Source organism: Pristiophorus japonicus, chromosome 12, assembly GCF_044704955.1.
Source record: "Pristiophorus japonicus isolate sPriJap1 chromosome 12, sPriJap1.hap1, whole genome shotgun sequence".
Lineage (NCBI taxonomy): Eukaryota > Metazoa > Chordata > Chondrichthyes > Pristiophoridae > Pristiophorus > Pristiophorus japonicus.
This window is the reverse complement of record NC_091988.1, coordinates 101,146,518-101,168,895: the sequence shown is the minus strand read 5'-3', so window position 1 is coordinate 101,168,895 and position 22,378 is coordinate 101,146,518. Positions and strand designations below refer to the sequence as shown.

Sequence of the window (22,378 nt, the reverse complement as noted above, 5' to 3'; positions counted from 1 at the left end):
TCTCTCCCTCCTTTCTTAAAAAGTGATGTTACATCAGCTACTCTCCAGTCCATAGGAACTGATCCAGAGTCGATAGACTGTTAGAAAATGATCACCAATGCAGCCACTATTTCTAGTGCCACTTCCTTAAGTACTCTGGGATGCAGACTATCAGACCCTGGGGATTTATCGGCCTTCAATCCCATCAATTTCCCTAACACAATTTCCCGCCTAATAAGGATTTCCTTCAATTCCTCATTCTCACTAGGCCCTCCGTCCCCTAGTATTTCTGGAAGATTATTTGTGTCTTCCTTCGTGAAGACCAAACCAAAGTATTTGTTTAACTGGTCTGCCATGTCTTTGTTCCCCATTATAAATTCACCTGAATCTGACTGCAAAGGACCTATGTTTGTCTTCACTAATCTTTTTCTCTTCACATATCTATAGAAGCTTTTGCAGTCAGTTTTTATGTTCCCAGCAAACTTCCTCCTGTCCTCTATTTTCCTCCTCCTAATTAAACCCTTTGTCCTCCTCTGCTGAATTATAAAATTCTCCCAGTCCTCAGGTTTGCTGCTTTTTCTGGCCAATTTATATGCCTCTTCCTTGGATTTAACACTATCCTTAATTTCCCTTGTTAGCCACGGTTGAGCCACCTTCCCCGTTTTATTTTTACTCCAGTCAGGGATGTGCAATTGCTGAAGTTCATCCATGTGATCTTTAAATGTTTGCCATTGCCTATCCACCATCAACCCTTTAAGTATCACTCGCCAGTCTATTCTCGTCAATTCTCGCCTCATACCATCGAAGTTACCTTTCCTTAAGTTCAGGGCCCTAGTCTCTGAATTAACTGTGTCACTCTCCATCTTAATAAAGAATTCTACCATATTATGGTCACTCTTCCCCAGGAGGCCTCGCACAACAAGATTGCTAATTAGTCCTTTCTCATTGCACATCACCCAGTCTAGGATGGCCAGCCCTCTAGTTGGTTCCTCGACATATTGGTCTAGAAAACCATCCCTAATACATTCCAGGAAATCCTCCTCCACCACATTGCTATTAGTTTGGTTAGCCCAATCAATATGTGGATTAAAGTCGCCCATGATAACTGCTGTACCTCTATTGCGCGCATCCCTAATTTCTTGTTGATGCTGTCCCCAACCTCACTACTACTGTTGGTGGTCTGTACACAACTCCCACTGGCGTTTTCTGCCCTTTGGTATTCCGTAGCTCCACCCATACCGATTCCACATCATCCAAGCTAATGTCCTTCCCTACTATTGCGTTAATTTCCTCTTTAACCAGCAACGCCACCCCACCTCCTTTTCCTTTCTGTCTATCCTTCCTGAATGTTGAATACCCCTGGATGTTGAGTTCTCAGCCTTGGTCACCCTGGAGCCATGTCTCCGTGATGCCAATTACATCATATCCGTTAACAGCTATCTGCGCAGTTAATTCGTTCACCTTATTACGAATACTCCTCGCATTGAGGCATAGAGCCTTTAGGCTTGTCTTTTTAACACACTTTGCCCCTTTAGAATTTTGCTATAATGCTGTAACAAAAAACCCAGGAGCTAAAGAACAGGTGGTGGATGGAGAAAGCACAGGAGATCCAACAACTGGCCGACAGCCATGATGTGCAAGGATTCTTCATCGCAGTCAAGGCCAAACATCCAAGGCCCCACTCCATGGCTGGCCATGAATGGGGAAACATTCATCAAGGACACCGAGGCAGTCAGGGCCTGCTGGAAGGAGCACTTCAAAGATCTCCTCAATCGAGACTCTGCCTTTGACTCAAGTGTTCTCGACTCCATCCTGCAGCTTGTGACCCGCCACCACCTCAGTGAAACCCCAACGTTGCACAAGGTAGGAAAAGCCATAAGACAGCTCAAGAACAACAAGGCAACGGGAGCGGATAGAGCTGAGGCGCAAAAGTATGGCAGAGAGGCGCTGTTGGTGCAGATACATGACCTCATCTCTCTCATCTGGAGGGAGGAGAGAATGCTGGGAGATCTCAGAGATGCAGTGATCGTAACCATCTTTAAAAAAGGGGACAAGTCCGACTGCGGCAACTACAGAGGAATCTCCCTGCTATCAGCCACTGGGAAAGTTGTCACTAGAGCTCTCCTCAACCATCTTCTCCCTGTGGCCGAGGAGCTCCTTCCGGAGTCACAGTGCAGATTTCGTCTCCTACGGGTCACAACGGACATGATCTTTGCAGCACGACAGCTGCAGGAAAAATGCAGGGAGCAGCGCCAGCCCTTACACATGGCCTTCTTCGGCCTTACAAAGGCCTTTGATACTGTCAACCGCGAGGGGTCTATGGAGCGTCCTCCTCCATTTCGGATGCCCCCAAAAGTTCTTCAACATCCTTCGCCTGCTCCACGACAACATGCAGGCCGTGATCCTTACCAACGGATCTATTACAGACCCAATCTACATCCGGACCGGGGTCAAACAGGGCTGCGTCATAACTCCAACACTCTTCTCAATCTTCCTCGCTGCCATGCTTCACCTCACAGTCAACAAGTTCCCCGCTAGAGTGGAACTGAACTACAGAACCAGTGGGAAGCTGTTTAATCGTTGCCGCCTCCAGGCCAGATCCAAGACCACCCCAACCTCTGTCGTCGAGCTACAGTACGTAGACGATGCCTGCGTCTGCGCACATTCAGAGGCTGAACTCCAGGATATAGTCAACATATTTACTGAGGCATACGAAAGCATGGGCCTTACGCTAAACATCCGTAAGACCAGCCTGTCCTCGCCACATAGCACTGCCTCCCAGTCATCAAGATCTATGGCACGGCCCTGGACAACGTGGACCATTTCCCATACCTCGGGAGCCTCTCATCAACAAAAGCAGACATTGATGAAGAGATTCAACACTGCCTCCAGTGCGCAAGCGCAGCCTTCAGCTGCCTGAGGGAAAGAGTGTTCCAAGACCAGGCCCTCAAATCTACCACCAAGCTCATGGTCTTACAGGGCTGTAGTAACACCCGTCCTCCTGTATGACTCAGAGGCATGGACCATGTACAGTAGACACCTCAAGTCGCTGGAGAAATACCATCAACGATGCCTCTGCAAGATCCTACAAATCCCCTGGGAGGACAGAAGCACCAACGTTAGCGTCCTCGACCAGACCAACAACCCCAGCATTGAAGCACTGACCACGCTTGGTCAGCTCCGCTGGGCAGGCCACATTGTCCGCAGGCCAGGCACAAGACTACCAAAGCAGACACTCGGAGCTCCTTCATGGCAAACGAGGCAAGGGTGGGCAGAGGAAACGTTACAAGGACACCCTCAAAGCCTCCCTGATAAAGTGCAATATCCCCACCGACATCTGGGAGTCCCTGGCCAAAGACCGCCCTCAGTGGAGGAAGTGCATCCGGGAGGGCGCTGAGCACCTTGAGTCTCATCGCCGAATGCATGCAGAAAACAAGCGCAAGCAGCGGAAGGAGCGTGCGGCAAACCTGTCCCACCCTCCCTTATATAGAAAAAAACCATAGAAACATAGAAAATAGGTGCAGGAGTAGGCCATTCGGCCCTTCGAGCCTGCACCACCATTCAACAAGATCATGGCTGATCACCCACCCCAGCACCTCCCCCCCACGCCCCCTCCACACCCCCCGACCCCTCCAGCCGCAAGGACCACATCCAACTCCCTCCCGAACACATCCAATGAACTGGCATCAACAACTCTCCGCGGCAGGGAACCCCACAGGCCAACAACTCCCCAAGTGAAGAAGTCTCTCCCAATCCCAGCCCCAAACAACCCACCCCAAGAGCGTGCCCCCCCGCCGGCTCCGGACCCACCCAACACCGGGAACACTCCCCCCGCACCCAACCCGCCCCGTCCCGTCAGAATCCTTCCCAAATGCCGAACTTACCCTCAATGACTGTCTGTCCCACCTGTGACAGGGACTGTGGCTTTCGTATTGGACTGTTCAGCCACCAAGCACTCATTCTAAGAGTGGAAGCAAGTCTTCCTCGATTCCGAGGGACTGCCTATGATGATGATGATACTGGCCTATGTTTTCATACTTAGAATCATATACGTAATGTAATGAACATGAATAAACATAACTATAGGCCCATTTGGATCAGTTTGCCCCAGGCCCATCAAGCCCTTAATCCGGCCCTGAACTGGAGGAGGCAGCAGGGGTCATTGCTATCAAGAGTGGAAACCTTAACAATTTTTTATTTTCTAACCTGGGGCCAAATATACAACAACAACTTGCATTTATATAGCACCTTTAACGTAGTACAAACGTCCCAATGAGCTTCACAGGAGCGTTATCAGACAAAACTTGACACCGAGCCACATAAGGAAACATTAGGATCAAAAGCTTAGTCAAAGAGGTAGATTTTAAGAAGCGTATTAAAGGAGGAGAGAGAGGTGGAGAGTTTTAGGGAGGGAATTCCAGAGCTTTGGGCCTAGGCATTTGAAGGCACGGCCGTCAATGGGGCGAATGAAATTGGAGATGCGCAAGAGGCCAGATTTGGAGGAATGCAGAGTTCTTGGAAGGTTATAGTATTGGAGGGAGGTTACAGAGATGGGGTGGGGCGAGGCCATGGAGGGATTTGAACACAAAGATGATATCACCCCCAAAATTATATCAGTTCCAAATTACGTTGCAGCTGAGATCAGCTAAGTTAGCACAGAGCACACTTAAATCCTGGGACCTCCCTATGTAGCAGACTTGAAGCAGTTTTTCTCTAGGCTGAGGCATCCTTGTGCTATCAAAGAGCCCAGTTTTATAATATATCGTGAGCAGGTACCAGCAGTAGCCAGACTTACTGGCAATGGTACAGCTCATTCATTCTCACTGTGTTAGTAACAGCACCGATTTCTTTTGCCCCCATCATTGAAATATCCATTGCAGTAGTGAGACCTGAGATGTAATTCAGGCTGATTGCAGTGCAGTACTGCGGGAGTGCTGCACTTTCAGAAGTGTGTCGTCTGGATGAGACGTTAAACCGAGGCGCTATCTGCTCCCTCAGGTGGACGTAAAAGATCCCACTGCATTATTCAGAGAAGAGCAGGAGAATTCTCCCGGTGTCCTGACCAATATTTATCTCTCAACATTCATCACTAAAACAGATTATCTGGTCATTATCATATTGCTGTTTGTAGGAGCTTGCTGTGCACAATTTGGCTGCCACGTTTCCCTACATTACAAGTGACAACACTTCAAAAGTATTTAATTGGTTGTAAAGCGCTTTAGGACATCCTGAAGTAATCAAATGCGCTGTATAAATGCAATTTCTTTCTTTCGTTCTTTCTTTCTTTCTTTCCCCCTCTCTCCTGAGCTCGATCTCAGAGGGTTGTGCTTCAGCAATGAGGCTTTGGAGAAGCTCTGTTCATTCCTGCAACCAGATCTGCAACCAAGGTTTACAGCACACACAACTCAGACTGTTGCAGAGAAAGTGACCACAGCTCTCAACTTTTAGCCGCAGGCTCATACCAAGGAGTCACTTGATTTTTGTCAGTTCAGCTAATTTGCTGTGCACTCCTCTGTAATACATCACCAATACCCTCTTTGTCAGGGTATTTCAATTTATAAAATTCGACAGTGCGCCAACATAGATGACTGAGAGGCGATTTTCATCAAGGCCTTCACCCGCCCAAAGTGCCGCCGCTGGCCGCTGAGGTACCGGGCAATACTTTGGGCGGGATATTCATCGCCGAGGTCCCGCGAAGGTTGGCGGGCAGCAAATGGACAACGGACGCCGCCAATCTGGGTGGCAGCGGGCAGGGGGTCTCATTCTCGGCAGCAGAGGCGCTTGCCACCGAGGATGGAGTCGGGCCCACGGAGGGTCGAAGACCTGAAAAAAAAATCAACAGTAAAAAATTTTAAAATTTACCGTCGGGGACAGACCAGCCTGCAGCCAGCAGTCCATCCCCATTCCCCACAGGAATCTGGGAGCTTGGCTAGTGGGAGGTCAGTTGCGCCACTCGGCCGTCTGCTGAGGTCAGTGGTGGTTCCCGGCGGCTCTCCCCTCCAGCCCGCTCCAGGCCACCTCCAGCCCGCTCCAGCCTGCTCCAGGCCACCTCCAAAGTGGCACTGGGCGGATCTTCAGGAGGAATGTCGGCGGCAGTGGGCGGTGAGTTGATGAATTTCGGCCCCCAAGAGTAATTTTTCAGCATTACTGGATTCATTGGGGTTATGAGGGCTTTTAATTGTACCCATATTCTTTGAATGCACCAAATCTAAACTCCCTTATCTATATGAACCAACTTCAGTAAAGGTGAAGCTAATTTCCAATGACGAGCACAGTTTCTTGCAGCCAGGAGGAATGCATTGTGTTAATTGGCTCTGCAGTGTCCTGAACCTGCAGTCACGATCAGTCAGGATTCGTGGACTGGATGGTGGTAATGGTCGGTGTGAGGGAGCAAGGCCCAAGGATATGAGACTTCGCTGTGTTTGCGTACATTACAGGATGTGAGACACTTAACGTGAATGCTGCCAAGAGACTTTGGGGGTGAAATTGCCCAGCGCCCCGATTGGGGGCGGTAACCAGCTCGGGGTGGGATTTCCTGCGGCTGGTGCAGAAGTCTCGACCTGGCCGCTGAATTGGGCTCACCGCCCCTCAAAGCAAGTGGAGTGTAATCTCGCATCCTCCACTTCCTTTCGAGCGGTTCCAGCAGCGTTAAAGAGGCCAGGTGTGCAATGCTACGCGGATGAGATTATCAAACTTCTCCTGACACTACAAGAGGGTCTTTGAGATTATGGACGTTCCACTCACAGCCACCTCCTTTCAATTGTCCGGCACTGCTGCTACTTCGCTGGTACTCCAGCTTTAGCATCCCTCCGGCCTCCAATATTGAACAGTAGCATTTCCACTTCAGCCTCTGAAAAGTTAGATGCTCATCTTTTCCCTTCTATTGTAGCAACCTTTTCATTCCCTATTGCAAGAGCCTGCACATCCCTTTAATTGAAGGAGCCCTTTAAGCAAGCTTGCGCACCCCTTTAACCTATCGCAATCCTTTAAGTGACGGTGTTGCACCCTTGCTGCGCCCTCTTCCTGAATGTTCTGCTCCTCCCCCGGAGTATCTGGATTCCACCAGCAAATTGGAATTAAGCTGACCCCCGGATTTGTGAGCGGGCCATTCTCCTCGACTTTCATTAGGCATAAGTCCCGCCCTGCCGCACTTGCGTTGCATCAGGGCCCAGGAAGTTCGGGCCTTCTATGTTTATCCTCACAACTATGGCTGCAATTTTCAACAAAGCTCAAAAGCATCTCTCAGCCAGTCTGTCTGTAGCCGATCAAAGCTGACCAAATTTATGTGTGCTGGTGTTTATCACTATAGGAGCAAGTGGCGCTGGCTGCTGTCTTATGACAGACATTGGGCGCTGCCCCCTCCTCCACTTCAGCACTTGGATGGGCCACAGAAGAGTAAACTTAAGAATACTGGCAGTCAGCCAACCTTGAAACAGAGCTTACCTAGCAAAGCATCCTAACGTACAATGCTGCTGCGCTGCACTGCATGCCTGGGTGAGGCAGTGAATGAGTAAGGGAGGTAATGAAAACAAAGCAAGAATTGGTACAAACTGGGAGCTTGTGGAAAGCCTCCATACTCCTCCCTTTTCCCTCAATTACCCTCATGCCCAAATCTAGAGTGCCTTGTAAGAAATGATAGGTTTCAGGCGACTCCTCCCCCCACAGTCTGCAATATGTGGCCTTTTCTTGCAACTAGACAAAAAACATTGGAATGAGGAATATGAAAGAAGGAATATATCACCCAAGTTGGCAGTCTCACAGCGACCTTGTGTGAGCCGCTGGGCATTAAGCATGCAGATGCCTTAGCTCTGAACTCTTTCTGAGGGGAGGATCTGGAGCGGGGCAGAACTTTCGCCTATCCCGTAGATGTACCCCGACACCGTCCCAAAACCTAGGATTAGGGCATTAGCATATTGCAGGTCAGTGCTTTTGCTATTTTCAGAGTACTAAGGTGCCTGCTTCATTGCGGGGTTGGGGAAGTGGGAGGAGAGGGAATTTTGCTGTAGCACTTTGCCATAATATAGGTGGACTAGCTGTGCCAGCCGAAGATTTTTTTTAAATTATATTGTAGGACATGACTATATTTAAAAATGACCTCAAGTCGCTGAGAAATACCACCAACGATGTCTCCACAAGATCCTACAAATCCTCTGGGAGGACAGACGCACCAACAATAGTGTCCTCGACCAGGCCAACATCACCAGCATTGAAGCACTGACCACACTCAACCAGTTCCGCTGGGCAGGCCACATTATTCGCATGCCAGACACAAGACTCCCAAAGCAAGCACTCTACTCTGAACTCCTTTACGGCAAACGAGCCAAAAGTGGGCAGAGGAAACGTTACAAGGACACCCTCAAAGCCTCCCTGATCAAGTGCAACATTCCCACTGACACCTGGGAGTCCCTGGCCAAATACTGCCCTAAGTGGAAGAAGTGCATCCGGGAGGGCTCTGAGCACCTCGAGTCTCATCGCCGAGAGCATGCAGAAATCAAGCACAGGCAGCGAAAAGAGCGTGCAGCAAACCAGTCCCACCCACCCCTTCCCTCAACGACTGTCTGTCCCACCTGTGACAGGGACTGTGGTTCCTGTATTGGACTGTTCAGCCACCTAAGGACTCATTTTTAGAGTGGAAGCAAGTCTTCCTCGATTCCGAGGGCCTGTTTATGATGATGATAAAAATGGCTGAGACCAAACTATAATCGACACAAGATGGGCTTAGAGTGGCCCAGGTTGTTTTTGTGGAGCCTGACGGAGTATTCCTGCTCCTCCCGACCCCGCATCAATAAACCAAAACTTACCATCTAGGCTCCTCCTCGGTTGGACCGCCAGCTGAAATTGTGCGAAGCAAGCTCATATCCATTGTCCCACCATTCCTATTTGAACCAGGTGCCCGATCAAGAAACGTCCTCAGCCATGTAAAGTCACCCAAATGTACTGAAGGACCTCAATGTGCTTACCTGCAAATGCCATATATTCTGCAAAGTAATGTATTGCATTGTGTGGTAATCTGAGAAAGCGTATCATTTTCATCGAACTCAAAGAAAAGAAAGACTTGCATTTATATAGCGATTTTCATGACCAACGGATGTCCCAAAGCGTTTTCCAGCCAATGAAATACTTTTTGAAGTGTAGTTACTGTTGTAATGTAGCAAACGCAGCAGCCAATTTGCACACAGCAAGGTCCCACAAACAGCAATGTGATAATGGCCAGATAAACTGTTTTAGTGATGTTGAATGAGGGATAAATATTGGTCACGACACACTACCCTCCTCTTCTTCGAAATAGTGGCCCTGGGATCTTTTATGTCCACCTGAGAGAGTAGATGGGACCTTGGTTTAACATCTCGTCCGAAAGACAGCACCTCCGACAGTGCAGCGCTCCCTCAGCACTGCACTGGAGTGTCAGCCCAGGTTTTTGTGCTCAAGTCCCTTAAGTGGGACTTCAACGCACAACGTTCAGACTCAAGGCGAGGGTGCTGCCCACTGAGCCATAGCCGACTCAGCAAAAAAGCTCATTCAAAATACAAAAGCTCAGTGAATAACAGGTGTGGAAAATAAAATATTAAACTGATGCCAGATCTAATCTTCTGAAGTTGTAACTGAGGCATATTCTTAGGGCTGAGCAGAGGGAGCAATGAACTGTATCCAACTCACACAACTATGTTTTATTTACAATGTGACTATTTGTACAGTGCTTTTGCTGTGGAGTCCCCGCCCCCGATCGAACCAGAAGTGCGGCTCTGAACCTGAATCATTGCCACTACGTTGCCCGCTGAGCCCCCAACCGAGCAACCCCGAGCCTGGAGATAATTCCACTGTTTCTGGAGCTCCAATTTCCCCGGTGATTTAACGGCACCGAGCCCCGTACTCCCGACCCAAGCGGCCCCGAGCCGGGGGGGAGAGCGGTGGCCAGAGAGAGCCAGCGGGAGGGGGAGAGAGTGAGAGAGAGACTGACTGGGTGGGGGGGGGGACAGAGAGAGCCGGCGGGTGACGGGGGAGAGAGAGACGGGGGGGGGGGGGGGGCGGTGCAGATAGAGAGTCTGTTTGGGGCGGAGGGGTGGTGGGGGGAGAGAAAAGAGAGGGAGACTGGGTGGGGGTGAGGGGAATAGAGAGGGAACTCGGAAAACGAATCACGTTCTTCCAACCCCCTTTACACCCACACCCAACATCGTTGGTGAGAGGGGAGCGACCTATCAAAAGCCCAGCGGGAGATCGCGAGCCAGCGGCAGTTGGTGTGAGGGGAGCGACCTATCAAAAGCCCAGCGGGAGATCGAGAGCCAGCGGCAGTTGGTGAGAGGGGAACGACCTATCAAAAGCCCAGCGGGAGATCGAGAGCCAGCGGCAGTTGGTGAGAGGGGAACGACCTATCAAAAGCCCAGCGGGAGATCGAGAGCCAGCGGCAGTTGGTGAGAGGGGAACGACCTATCAAAAGCCCAGTGGGAGATCGAGAGCCAGCGGCAGTCGGTGAGAGGTGGGAGCAGCGTCGGAGCGGCCTATAAAAGGCGTACCGGTGCAGCTACAGCGGGAGAGAAAGCAAAATAGAAGTAGAAAGTAATCAAAAAGTGACGTCACAGCCAATGTGGTAAGTGATTGGCTGGTGATTGGTGAGTAGCTTTTCTTTTCTTTTTTATATCAGTAAGTGAACTGCAACATTGTTATTACCAATTTAAGGGTATCTAAGGTTAAGACATGGCAGGAGAGCTCGGTCACGTGATATGCTCCTCCTGTACCATGTAGGAACTCGGGGACACTTCCGGTGTCCCTGGGCGCTACGTGTGTGAGAAGTGTATCCGCCTCGAGCTCTTGACGGTCCGCGTTGCGGAATTGGAGCTGAGGGTGGATTCACTCTGGAGCATCCACGATGCTGAGAATGACGTGAGTATCACGTGTAGTGAGTTGGTCTTACCGCAGGAGAAGGGTCCACAGCCAGATAGGGAATGGAAGACCAGCAGGAAGAGCAGTGCAAGAAAGATAGTGCAGGGGTCCCCTGTGGTCATCCCCCTGCAAAACAGATACACTGCTTTGAGTACTGTTGGGGAGGATGACTCATCAGGGGAGGGCAGCAGCAGCCAAGTTCATGGCACCGTAGGTGGCTCTGCTGCAAAGGAGGGCAGGAAAAAGAGTGGGAGCGCGATAGTGATAGGGGATTCGATGGTGAGGGGAATAGATAGGCGTTTCTGCGGACGCAACCGAGACTCCAGGATGGTATGTTGCCTCCCTGGTGCAAGGGTCAAGGATGTCTCGGAGCGGGTGCAGGACATTCTGAAATGGGAGGGAGAACAGCCAGTTGTCGTGGTGCACATTGGTACCAACGACATAGGTAAAAAAAGGGATGAGGTCCTACGAAAAGAATTTAAGGAGCTAGGAGCTAAATTAAAAAGTAGGACTCAAAAGTAGTAATCTCGGGATTGCTACCAGTGCCACGTGCTAGTCAGAGTAGGAATCGCAGGATAGCGCAGATGAATACATGGCTTGAGCAGTGGTGCAGCAGGGAGGGATTCAAATTCTTGGGGCATTGGAACCGGTTCTGGGGGTGGTGGGACCAGTACAAACCGGACGGTCTGCACCTGGGCAGGTCCGGAACCAATGTCCTAGGGGGAGTGTTTGCTAGTGCTGTTGGGGAGGAGTTAAACTAATATTGCAGGGGGATGGGAACCTATGCAGGGAGACAGAGGGAGACAAAAATGAGGCAAAAGCAAAAGACAGAAAGGAGATGAGGAAAAGTGGAGGGCAGAGAAACCCAAGGCAAAGAACAAAAAGGGCCACTATACAGCAAAATTCTAGAAGGACAAAGGGTGTTAAAAAAGCAAGCCTGAAGGCTTTGTGTCTTAATGCAAGGAGTATCCGCAATAAGGTGGATGAATTAACTGTGCAAATAGATGTTAACAAATATGATGTGATTGGGATTACGGAGACGTGGCTCCAGGATGATCAGGGCTGGGAACTCAACATCCAGGGGTATTCAACATTCAGGAAGGATAGAATAAAAGGAAAAGGAGGTGGGGTAGCATTGCTGGTTAAAGAGGAGATTAATGCAATAGTTAGGAAAGACATTAGCTTGGATGATGTGGAATCTATATGGGTAGAGCTGCAGAACACTAAAGGGCAAAAATCGTTAGTGGGAGTTGTGTACAGACCTCCAAACAGTAGTAGTGATGTTGGGGAGGGCATCAAACAGGAAATTAGGAGTGCATGCAATAAAGGTGCAGCAGTTATAATGGGTGACTTTAATATGCACATAGATTGAGCTAGCCAAACTGGAAGCAATACGGTGGAGGAGGATTTCCTGGAATGCATAAGGGATGGTTTTCTCGACCAATATGTCGAGGAACCAACTAGGGGGGAGGCCATCTTAGACTGGGTGTTGTGTAATGAGAGAGGATTAATTAGCAATCTCATTGTGCGAGGCCCCTTGGGGAAGAGTGACCATAATATGGTGGAATTCTGTATTCGGATGGAGAATGAAACAGTTAATTCAGAGACCATGGTCCAGAACTTAAAGAAGGGTAACTTTGAAGGTATGAGGCATGAATTGGCTAAGATAGATTGGCTAATGATACTTAAGGGGTTGACTGTGGATGGGCAATGGCAGACATTTAGAGAACGCATGGATGAATTACAACAATTGTACATTCCTGTCTGGCGTAAAAATAAAAAAGGGAAGGTGACTCAACCGTGGCTATCTAGGGAAATCAGGGATAGTATTAAAGCCAAGGAAATGGCATACAAATTGGCCAGAAATAGCAGCGAACCTGGGGACTGGGAGAAATTTAGAACTCAGCAGAGGAGGACAAAGGGTTTGATTAGGGCAGGGAAAATGGGGTACGAGAAGAAGCTTGCAGGGAACATTAAGGCGGATTGCAAAAGTTTCTATAGGTATGTAAAGAGAAAAAGGTTAGTAAAGACAAACGTAGGTCCCCTGCAGTCAGAATCAGGGGAAGTCATAACGGGGAACAAAGAAATGGCAGACCAATTGAACAAGTACTTTGGTTCAGTATTCACTAAGGAGGACACAAACAACCTTCCGGATATAAAAGTGTTCAGAGGGTCTATTAAGGAGGAGGAACTGAGGGAAATCTTTATTAGTCGGGAAATTGTGTTGGGGAAATTGATGGGATTGAAGGCCGATAAATCCCCAGGGCCTGATGGACTGCATCCCAGAGTACTTAAGGAGGTGGCCTTGGAAATAGCGGATGCATTGACAGTCATTTTCCAACATTCCATTGACTCTGGATCAGTTCCTATCGAGTGGAGGGTAGCCAATGTAACCCCACTTTTTAAAAAAGGAGGGAGAGAGAAAGCAGGGAATTATAGACCGGTCAGCCTGACCTCAGTAGTGGGTAAAATGATGGAATCAATTATTAAGGATGTCATAGCAGCGCATTTGGAAAATGGTGACATGATAGGTCCATGTCAGCATGGATTTGTGAAGGGGAGATCGTGCTTGACAAATCTTCTGGAATTTTTTGAGGATGTTTCCAATAAAGTGGACAAAGGAGTACCAGTTGATGTGGTATATTTGGACTTTCAGAAGGCTTTCGACAAGGTCCCACACAGGAGATTAATGTGCAAAGTTAAAGCACATGGGATTGGGGCTAGTGTGCTGACGTGGATTGAGAACTGGTTGTCAGACAGGAAGCAAAGAGTAGGAGTAAATGGGTACTTTTCGGAATGGCAGGCAGTGACTAGTGGGGTACCGCAGGGTTCTGTGCTGAGGCTCCAGCTGTTTACATTGTACATTAATGATTTAGACGAGGAGATTAAATGTAGTATCTCCAAATTTGCAGATGACACTAAGTTGGGTGGCAGTGTGAGCTGCGAGGAGGATGCTATGAGGCTACAGAGTGACTTGGATAGGTTAGGTGAGTGGGCAAATGCGTGGCAGATGAAGTATAATGTGGATAAATGTGAGGTTATCCACTTTGTTGGTAAAAACAGAGAGACAGACTATTATCTGAATGGTGACAGATTAGGAAAAGGGAAGGTGCAACGAGACCTGGGTGTCATGGTACATCAGTCATTGAAGGTTGGCATGCAGGTACAGCAGGCGGTTAAGAAAGCAAATGGCATGTTGGCCTTCATAGCGAGGGGATTTGAGTACAGGGGCAGGGAGGTGTTGCTACAGTTGTACAGGGCCTTGGTGAGGCCACACCTGGAGTATTGTGTACAGTTTTGGTCTCCTAACTTGAGGAAGGACATTCTTGCTATTGAGGGAGTGCAGCGAAGATTCACCAGACTGATTCCCGGGATGGTGGGACTGACCTATCAAGAAAGACTGGATCAACTGGGCTTGTATTCACTGGAGTTCAGAAGAGTGAGAGGGGACCTCATAGAAACGTTTAAAATTCTGACGGGTTTGGACAGGTTGGATGCAGGAAGAATGTTCCCAATGTTGGGGAAGTCCAGAACCAGGGGTCACAGTCTAAGGATAAAGGGTAAGCCATTTAGGACCGAGATAAGGAGAAACTTCTTCACCCAGAGAGTGGTGAACCTGTGGAATTCTCTACCACAGGAAGTAGTTGAGGCCAATTCACTAAATATATTCAAAAGGGAGTTAGATGAAGTCCTTACTATTCGGGGGATCAAGGGGTATGGCGTGAAAGCAGGAAGTGGGTACTGAAGTTTCATGTTCAGCCATGAACTCATTGAATGGCGGTGCAGGCTAGAAGGGCTGAATGGCCTGCTCCTGCACCTATTTTCTATGTTTCTATGTTGGAGTGGATGAAATCCAGAAGTCACAACACTGATACGTCATACCCAATAAACCTGTTAACAATCCGCACACTTACGCTGGGGTAAGGGACTTAGGCTGGGGAGGCACGCACTTGGGCTGGGGGGAGGCAAGGGACTTTGGCTGGGGGGATGGACTCACGTGCTGGGGTGAGAGACTTCGGCTGGCACTTGGTGGCTTCTGGGGAGCTCTGTCCTCTGTGGCTTCTGGAAGTCAAATTAGATTGTTACAATTTGCGAAGTCAGTGAGAACTTGGGCTGGGTGGTTCCAGTTACACATTTCAGAGAAACTTCAGGGTGTGGCTTATCCTCCAAGGGGACCAATCAGAGACAAGGGGGCGGCCATTTTTACAGTACAAATAAACACGTCCTTTTATTTACTCTGTGCGAAATGAAGAAAATAATAGACATACTGTTTAATTTTTTTGAAGATACACTGGTCTAATTCATACTGTCCTAATCACAGGTACTTCAAAATGCACCTTCCAGCTTGACTCGTCCCATGATCGGGTGTTACATCTATGGTCTGTTTTTGGAGGGTGCTCGCTGGGACGCAAATATTTTTGCGCTTGCCGAATCACGGCCCAAAGAACTCTACACAGAGATGGCTGTGATCTGGTTAATTCCAACTGCAAATCGTAAAATACCACTGACAGGAATTTATAACAGTCCAATATACAAGACACTCACACGAGCAGGTAAGAGAAACCCAAAGACACTAGGGTGGAAATTCGGTTGCGCCTCATTTGGGGCGGTAACCCAGGCGGATTGAAAAAGTTTGCGCCTCCACCCAGAAATTGGTCAGAATCGGTTAAAGAGCTGACAGGGGCGATAAATCAGCCGTTGCACACCAGAGCAAGGGGGGGCCATAATGAAAGTTTGGTCGGTAAATTTGGCGGACCCATTGCGCATCCGCAGAACTCCGAATCAGATCCCAGGAAAAACCGAGTCTTAAAGATGCAGCATAGTAATGCACCCATTAAAGTTTTCAAAATCACTTGTTTTCAACCTGTACTGTTAAGTCTGTCTGCTGCTGCAAACTGGGAGGCTCACGCACCGTGCTGTGTGTAAACATTGCACTGACTGTGACCGCCGACAGAAGTGCTTCCTCATCCCTTTAAGTAACTACCAGTTAACGACTCTGCAAGCCTGTACCAACTGTTTTTCTGGACGTTGTTCTTGGCGGCCGCTAAATGAGGTGGTTGTACCGAATTTACCGAAAGGGGAGCAAGTGTGGGCATTGCACCAGGACTAACGTCAGGATCAGAGCATCGCCAGCAGCCAAGCGCTAATGGTTTGCACTCCCTGTGAGCCTCGAATGAATTTTCGGTCGGGGCGCTAAAAGCTGTGTTCCCGGTCGGTAACCTCGTACGCTCCCATTAACGCCCCCTCTGGCCGCTAACTGAGAACTGAAAATCCAGTCCAGTGTGTTATCATGGAGGAATGTATAATGAAATCATAAACTCTTATATAAAGAACGCGTTCACTATTTCGTTACACATAGCACTCAAAGGAAATTTCCCCTCCTATATCTATGAATTGAAATCCTTTACTCTATGAAAGATCATTCTAGTGTAGCTTATTGAAGGAGTACTCCAGGGTAAACATTTACAAAAACTGTGTTCAACCCCAGAAACTCCTTTTTTAAAAATGTCTCTAGCTTCTCCAATGTTTTAGCTGTTTAAGGCAGCGAGTAGTTAATCCATTAGTCCAGGAGATCCCCAGATTCGATCCTGAATCTGTTGTGTGTTAGCTAGTCTCTGCCGAGGTGAAAGGAGGTGCTCCAATTGTCCTCAAAACTCTTGCATTAGGGAGAGAGAAACTGGCCAGGATTCCTGTGCCTGATCAAAACCCAGCTCACTACTGGTGTGTGCATGTGTGGCTTCAGGTGAGGTTAGAATTGGGTTGGGCTACTAGACTGTGATGACTTCAACCTCATCATCATGCTAACCTTGCCATCTCCAAGATTTTGATCACTGACAACAACATTTCTAATCAGTTCTTCTTCTCCCTCCGCATCCATTCCCTGCCCAACTACAGAGAGTAGGGATAAACGGGTCAGGCTATAACTAGTGGGGTGCCAGAAGGATTAGTACTGGGGCCTCAACTATTTACAATCTATATTAATGACTTGGATGAAGGGACCGTGTGCAATGTGTCCAAGTTTTCTGTCGATACAAAGTTAGGTGGGAAAGCAAGCTGTGAGGAGGACACAAAGGGCCTGCAAAAGGATATAGATAGACTAAGTGAATGGGCAGTAAGTTGGCAGATGGAGTATAATGTGTGGAAATGTGAGGTTATTCACTTTGGTAGGAAGAATAGAAAACAGAATATTTAAAAATGGTGAGAAAGTTCTAAATGTTGGTGTTCAGAGAGATTTGGGGGTCCTCGTGCAAGAAACACAGAAAGCTAGCATGCAGGTACAGCAAGCAATAAGGAAGGCAAATTACATGTTGGCCTTTATTGCAAGGGGGTTGGAGTATAAGAGTAAGGAAGTCTTGCTACAATTGTAGAGGGCCTTGGTGAGACCACACCTGGAGTATTTGCACAGTTTTGGTCTCCTTATCTAAGGGAGGATATACTTGCCTTGGAGGCGGTGCAACAAAGGTTCACTAGATTGATTCCTGGGATGAGAGGGCTGTCTTATGAAGAGAGATTGTGTAGAATGGGCCTATACTCTCTGGAGTTTAGAAGAATGAGAGGTGATTCCATTGAAATGTACAAGATTCTGAAGGGGATTGACAGGGTAGATGCTGAGAGGTTGTTTCCCCTCGCTGGAGTGTCTAGAACTAGGGGGCACAGTCTCAGGATAAGGGGTCGGCCATTTAAGTCTGAGATGAGGAGAAATTTCTTCAGAAGGTTGTGAACCTTTGGAATTCTCTACCCCAGAGGGCTGTGGATGCTGAGTCTTTGAGTATATTCAAAGCTGAGATAGATAGATATTTGGACTCTAGGGGAATCAAAGGATATAGGGATTGGGCAGGAAAGTTTAGGTCGATGATCAGCCATGATCTTATTGAATGGCGGAGCAGGCTCGAGGGGCCCTCTGGCCTACTCCTGCTCCTATTTTATATGTTCTTATGATCCTCACCCACTTCTCCTTTCAAAAAGAACCCCAGCTCCCTAACCAACATCCATCTAATGCCGAATCGCCTTTCCTCTGATTATCCAACCACCATGACATTGCTTCCATTGTTGATCTCCTCATTCGTTATCTTGCTTTGCTGTCCCCACTGAGTCTTGTGGTCTCCCACCTCTGTCTTTTCCGTTGAGGGAATGTATTCAATTCAAATCACCCCCCTTTTCAGTAACAGAAAAGATGGAGGATGGTAGCTCCTTTCAATTCAGAAATAGTGTTCATTCAATCAGACACGTCCTCTCTCATGGAAACCCAGCATCTTGGGTCTTCATTCACTCAGATAGGGTCCAGTAACAAGCTACACGACAGCCCATATGCATCCTGGAGTGACTGGATATTTATTGTGGTTGGTGCTTCAAACTAGCCTAGAGTTCAATCCATAAGTTCCAGTAGAAATTAATATAGCCTGATCACACTGTAGTACCCGGGTGATACAGGTACTGGAGTTAGTGTATGACATAAACTTGAGCTCACCCAAAACTCTGCTGCCCATATCCTAACTTGCACCATGTCCCTTTCACCCTTCACTGCTGTGCTCGCTGACTACATTAGTTGCCGGTTCAGCAACCCCTCAACTTTAGAATTCTCATCCTTGTTTTCAAATCCCTCAATGGCCTCATCTGTCCCTATCTTTGTAACCTCCTCCAGCCCTACAACCCTCTGGGATTTCTGTGTCCTCCAATTCTGGCCTCTTGTGCATTCTCAATTTTAATCGCTCAACCATTGGCGGCTATGCCTTCAGCTGCCTAAGGCCTAAACTCTGGAATTCCTTCCCTAAACCTCTCAGCCTCTCTACCTCTCTCTCCTACTTTCATCATAGGCAGTCCCTCGAGTCGAGTCTCCTACTTTAAGGCGCTCTTTGACTAATCTTTTGGTCATCTGTCCTAATAAATCCTTATGTGGCTTGGTGTCAAATTATGTTTGACCACGCTTCTGTGAAGTGCCTTGGGATGTTTTATTACATTAATGGTGCTACATAAATGCAAGTTGTTGTTGTTGAGTCCAAAACCAGCGTTCCTCCCAATCAAGTGAGTTTCCTGCTGGACAGATTAGGCTCAAATTAACCCCTGTAACTGTATATATTGAAATTACTACACTTGATATTTGCATTGGACAACATGTGACATACCGGAAATTACATTCAGGTATAAATTTTTAATAATTTTTGGATATTATGTCAGATGAAAAGTAAAAGAGAGCACTTTGAATAAAAAGTGCTATCCTCTTTAGACAACAAATATTCCAGATGTTTTTTAAATTTGTTTCTTTGATGTGGGTGTCGCCGGCAAGGCCAGCATTTATTGCCCATCCCTAACTGCCCTTGAGTAGGTGGTGATGAGCTGCGTTCTTAAACTGCTGCAGTCCGTGTGGTGAAGGAACTCCCATAGTACTGTTAGGGAGGGAGTTCTAGGATTTTGACCCAGTGACGATGAAGGACCGACGATGTACTTCCAAGTCAGCATAGTATATAACTTGGAGGGGAACTTGCAGGTGATGGTGTTCCCATGTGCCTGCTGCCCTTGTCCTTCTAGGTGGTAGAGGTCGTGGGTTTGGGAGGTGCTGCCGAAGAAGCCTTGGCAAGTTTCTGCAATCCATTTTGTAGATGGTACACACTGCAGCCACAATGCGCCGGTGGTGGAGGGAGTGAATGTTGAAGGTGGTGGATGGGGTGCCAATCAAGCAGTCTGATTTGTCCTGAATTGTGTTGAGCTTCTTGAGTGTTGTTGGAGTTGCATTCATCCAGGCAAGTGGAGAGTATTCCATCACACTCCTGACTTGTGCCTTGTAGATGGTGGAAAGGCTTTGCGGAGTCAGGAGGTGAGGCACGTGCCACAGAATACCCAGCCTCTGACCTGCTCTTGTTGCTATAGTATTTATGTGACTGGTCCAGTTAAGTTTCTGGTCAATGGTGACCCCCAGGATGTTGGTGTTGGGGGAATTCGGCAATGGTAATGCCGTTGAATGTCAAGAGGAAATGGTTAGACTCTCGCTTGTTGGAGATAGTCGTTGTCTGGCACTTGTGTGGCGCAAATGTTACTTGCCACTCAGGCAAATATCTGAATGTCGTCCAGGTCTTGCTGCATGCGGGCACGGACTGCTCCATTATCTGATCTCTACACTTTAACTTGACAAAATCCTCATTTCAGGTACACTGTCAACGACTGGCCACTCCACCAATTATGTCATAGCTGTGGAATTACCGACCTCCAAGTCACAGAGACACTGGATCAAGCGAGGGGTGGCGTTAATCTGTGCCCTGGATTATTGAAAAGTAGCAAGCAACATAAATCCGCTCCCTCTGCTCTATCCGGGACAGGTCCAAAACTGCACCTTAATTCTTAGATATCTGTATCTGTTACAACCAATTGGTTATGTATTAACATTTTCCTTATTGTTGTTTATCATATATTTTTCATTTTTGTTTCACAAATATATTTGCTTTGAAGTAGGGTCTGAAATTCCCCTTTTAATGAAAAAACAGGAGAATGTTGTGATTGGCAACCGACTAAAGACATCCCAGGAACAGTGTCGTTGTAACATTGCAGTTTCTGAGAGTGCAATTTCGGTAGTGTGTCTTCTCATTAATGAAGGAATTTCACCCCTATCATTACACATTCATTGGACAAATCTGAATCTGCGTGATATAGAATGAATCCAACAAACAGTGTCAATCCTTGCTGTTTAGTCTGTTATACTCTTGTGTACAGCAGGTAGGGGTAACTTTAAAAACATTGATGGGATGGTAGATTTATGGTTGTATTCCATTTGCAATGATTTTGTATTTCTAAAAAAACTTTTTAAATTGCCAAATATGTTCTTGCTCAACTAAAGCCACATTTAATACACCACTGGATGCATAACTGCACCTTTGTGCATGTTTTTATACCCTCTTATACAATCGAATGTCTTAAACACTAGTGTCGCTTACAGAGTTTTTACTGAAATTACAATCGTAAAGTAGTGTGTGATTTATAGTGTGAAATTTAATTTAGTTTAATAATTTAATAAAAGTTTAATTTAGGGAATATTGTACTGACTGAACATTTGATGAATAAAAGTCTCAAAAGATGCTTCAGCTGTCGTGCGCACTGATGTTCCACAGTTAATACTGTACCACATAAGGACACCGGGGAGGGTGTACTCTTCAATAATACTTGCTCACTAGGTATTTTTCCCCTTTCTCGTATTGATTAGCCAGCATTCTAAGCTCTCTCGTGCTGTGTCAGACGTGGCTCTGGTGGCACTCTCGCCCCTGAGTCAGAAATGTTGTGGGTTCAAGATCCATTCCAGTGATTTAAGATCAAAATCTAGGCTGACACTCCAGTGCAACTGAGGGAGTGCTGCACTGTCGGAGGTGCCGTCTTTCAGTTGAGACGTTTAACCGAGGCCCCGTCTGCCCTCTTGGGTGGATGTAAAAGATCCCTGGCACCATTTCGAAGAAGAGCAGGGGAGTTCTGGTTTCCTGGCCAATATCTATCCCTCAACCAGCATCACTAAAAAACAGATCATCTGGTCATTATCACATTGCTTTTGTGGGAGCTTGCTGTGCGCAAATCAGCTGCCGCATTACCGACATTACAACAGTAACTACACATCAAAATACTTTGGCTGTGAAGCACTTTGGGACGTCCTGAGGCCATGAAAGGCACTACATAAATACAAGTCTTTCTGAGGGGACAAGCATTCCCAAGACTCTGCCATTGCCACAATGAAGCCCAGGGGTGCAAGGTATTTGGGTGCAGCTGAAGGTGATTCTACCTCTGGGGCCATGGAACATCACAGTATGCAGTACACTCAACAAGCAGTCTTACTGTTACGCTATTTTATAAACTAGATGTTGGGCAGTTAAGGTACTCTCAAGTTCAAAAGGGACACAAGGCCCACATCGCCGGTGCAGCAGAGCAAGGCGCCACGTGTTACCGCCACTGCTAAACACACGGCAAATTTAGCGGAAGTCATTAGCGGCGCCGCGCCCGGTATCAAAGTCATTTGCACCATGTTAGCACCCCTGGGTGCACAAATTACCCGAATTTCTCCCCAAAGACTCAGCATCCACAGTCCTCTGGGGCAGAGAATTCCAACCCTCTGACTGAAGAAATTCCTCCTATCTCGGTCTTAAATGGCCTAGACCTTGTCCTGAGACTATGCCCCCTAGTTCTAGACACTTCAGCCAGGGAAAACAACCACCCAGCATCTACCCTGTCAATCCCCTTCAGAATCTTGTATGTTTCCATGAGATCACCTCTGATTCTTCTAAGAGAGTATAGGCCCATTCTACAAAATCTCTCTTCATAAGATCCCAGGAATCAATCTAGTGAACCTTCGTTGCACCACCTCCAAGGCGAGTATATCCTTCCTTAGATAAGGAGACCAAAACTGTGCACAGTACTCCAGGTGTGGTCTCACCAAGGCCCTGTACAATTGCAGCAAAACATCCTTACTCTTGTACTGTAACCCCTTGCACTAAAGGCCAACATGCCATTTGCCTTCTTTATTGCTTGCTTCCTGCATGCTAGCTTTCTATTT

General features: G+C 47.6%; 1 protein-coding gene across 5 annotated transcripts in view; it reads left to right on the top strand.

The window, feature by feature from the left end:
* dnah1 (dynein, axonemal, heavy chain 1) overlaps positions 1-20,887 on the top strand; it is a 668,552-nt gene extending 647,665 nt beyond the window's left edge. For all 5 annotated transcript variants that reach the window (XM_070895813.1, XM_070895814.1, XM_070895812.1 and 2 more), the window contains 2 exons: positions 15,179-15,410; positions 19,999-20,887. In XM_070895813.1, coding sequence (XP_070751914.1) covers positions 15,179-15,410; positions 19,999-20,120 — 354 coding nt within the window. In that variant the 3' untranslated portion in view covers positions 20,121-20,887. The remainder of the gene's footprint in view (positions 1-15,178; positions 15,411-19,998) is intronic.
* Positions 20,888-22,378: the final 1,491 nt, after the last annotated feature.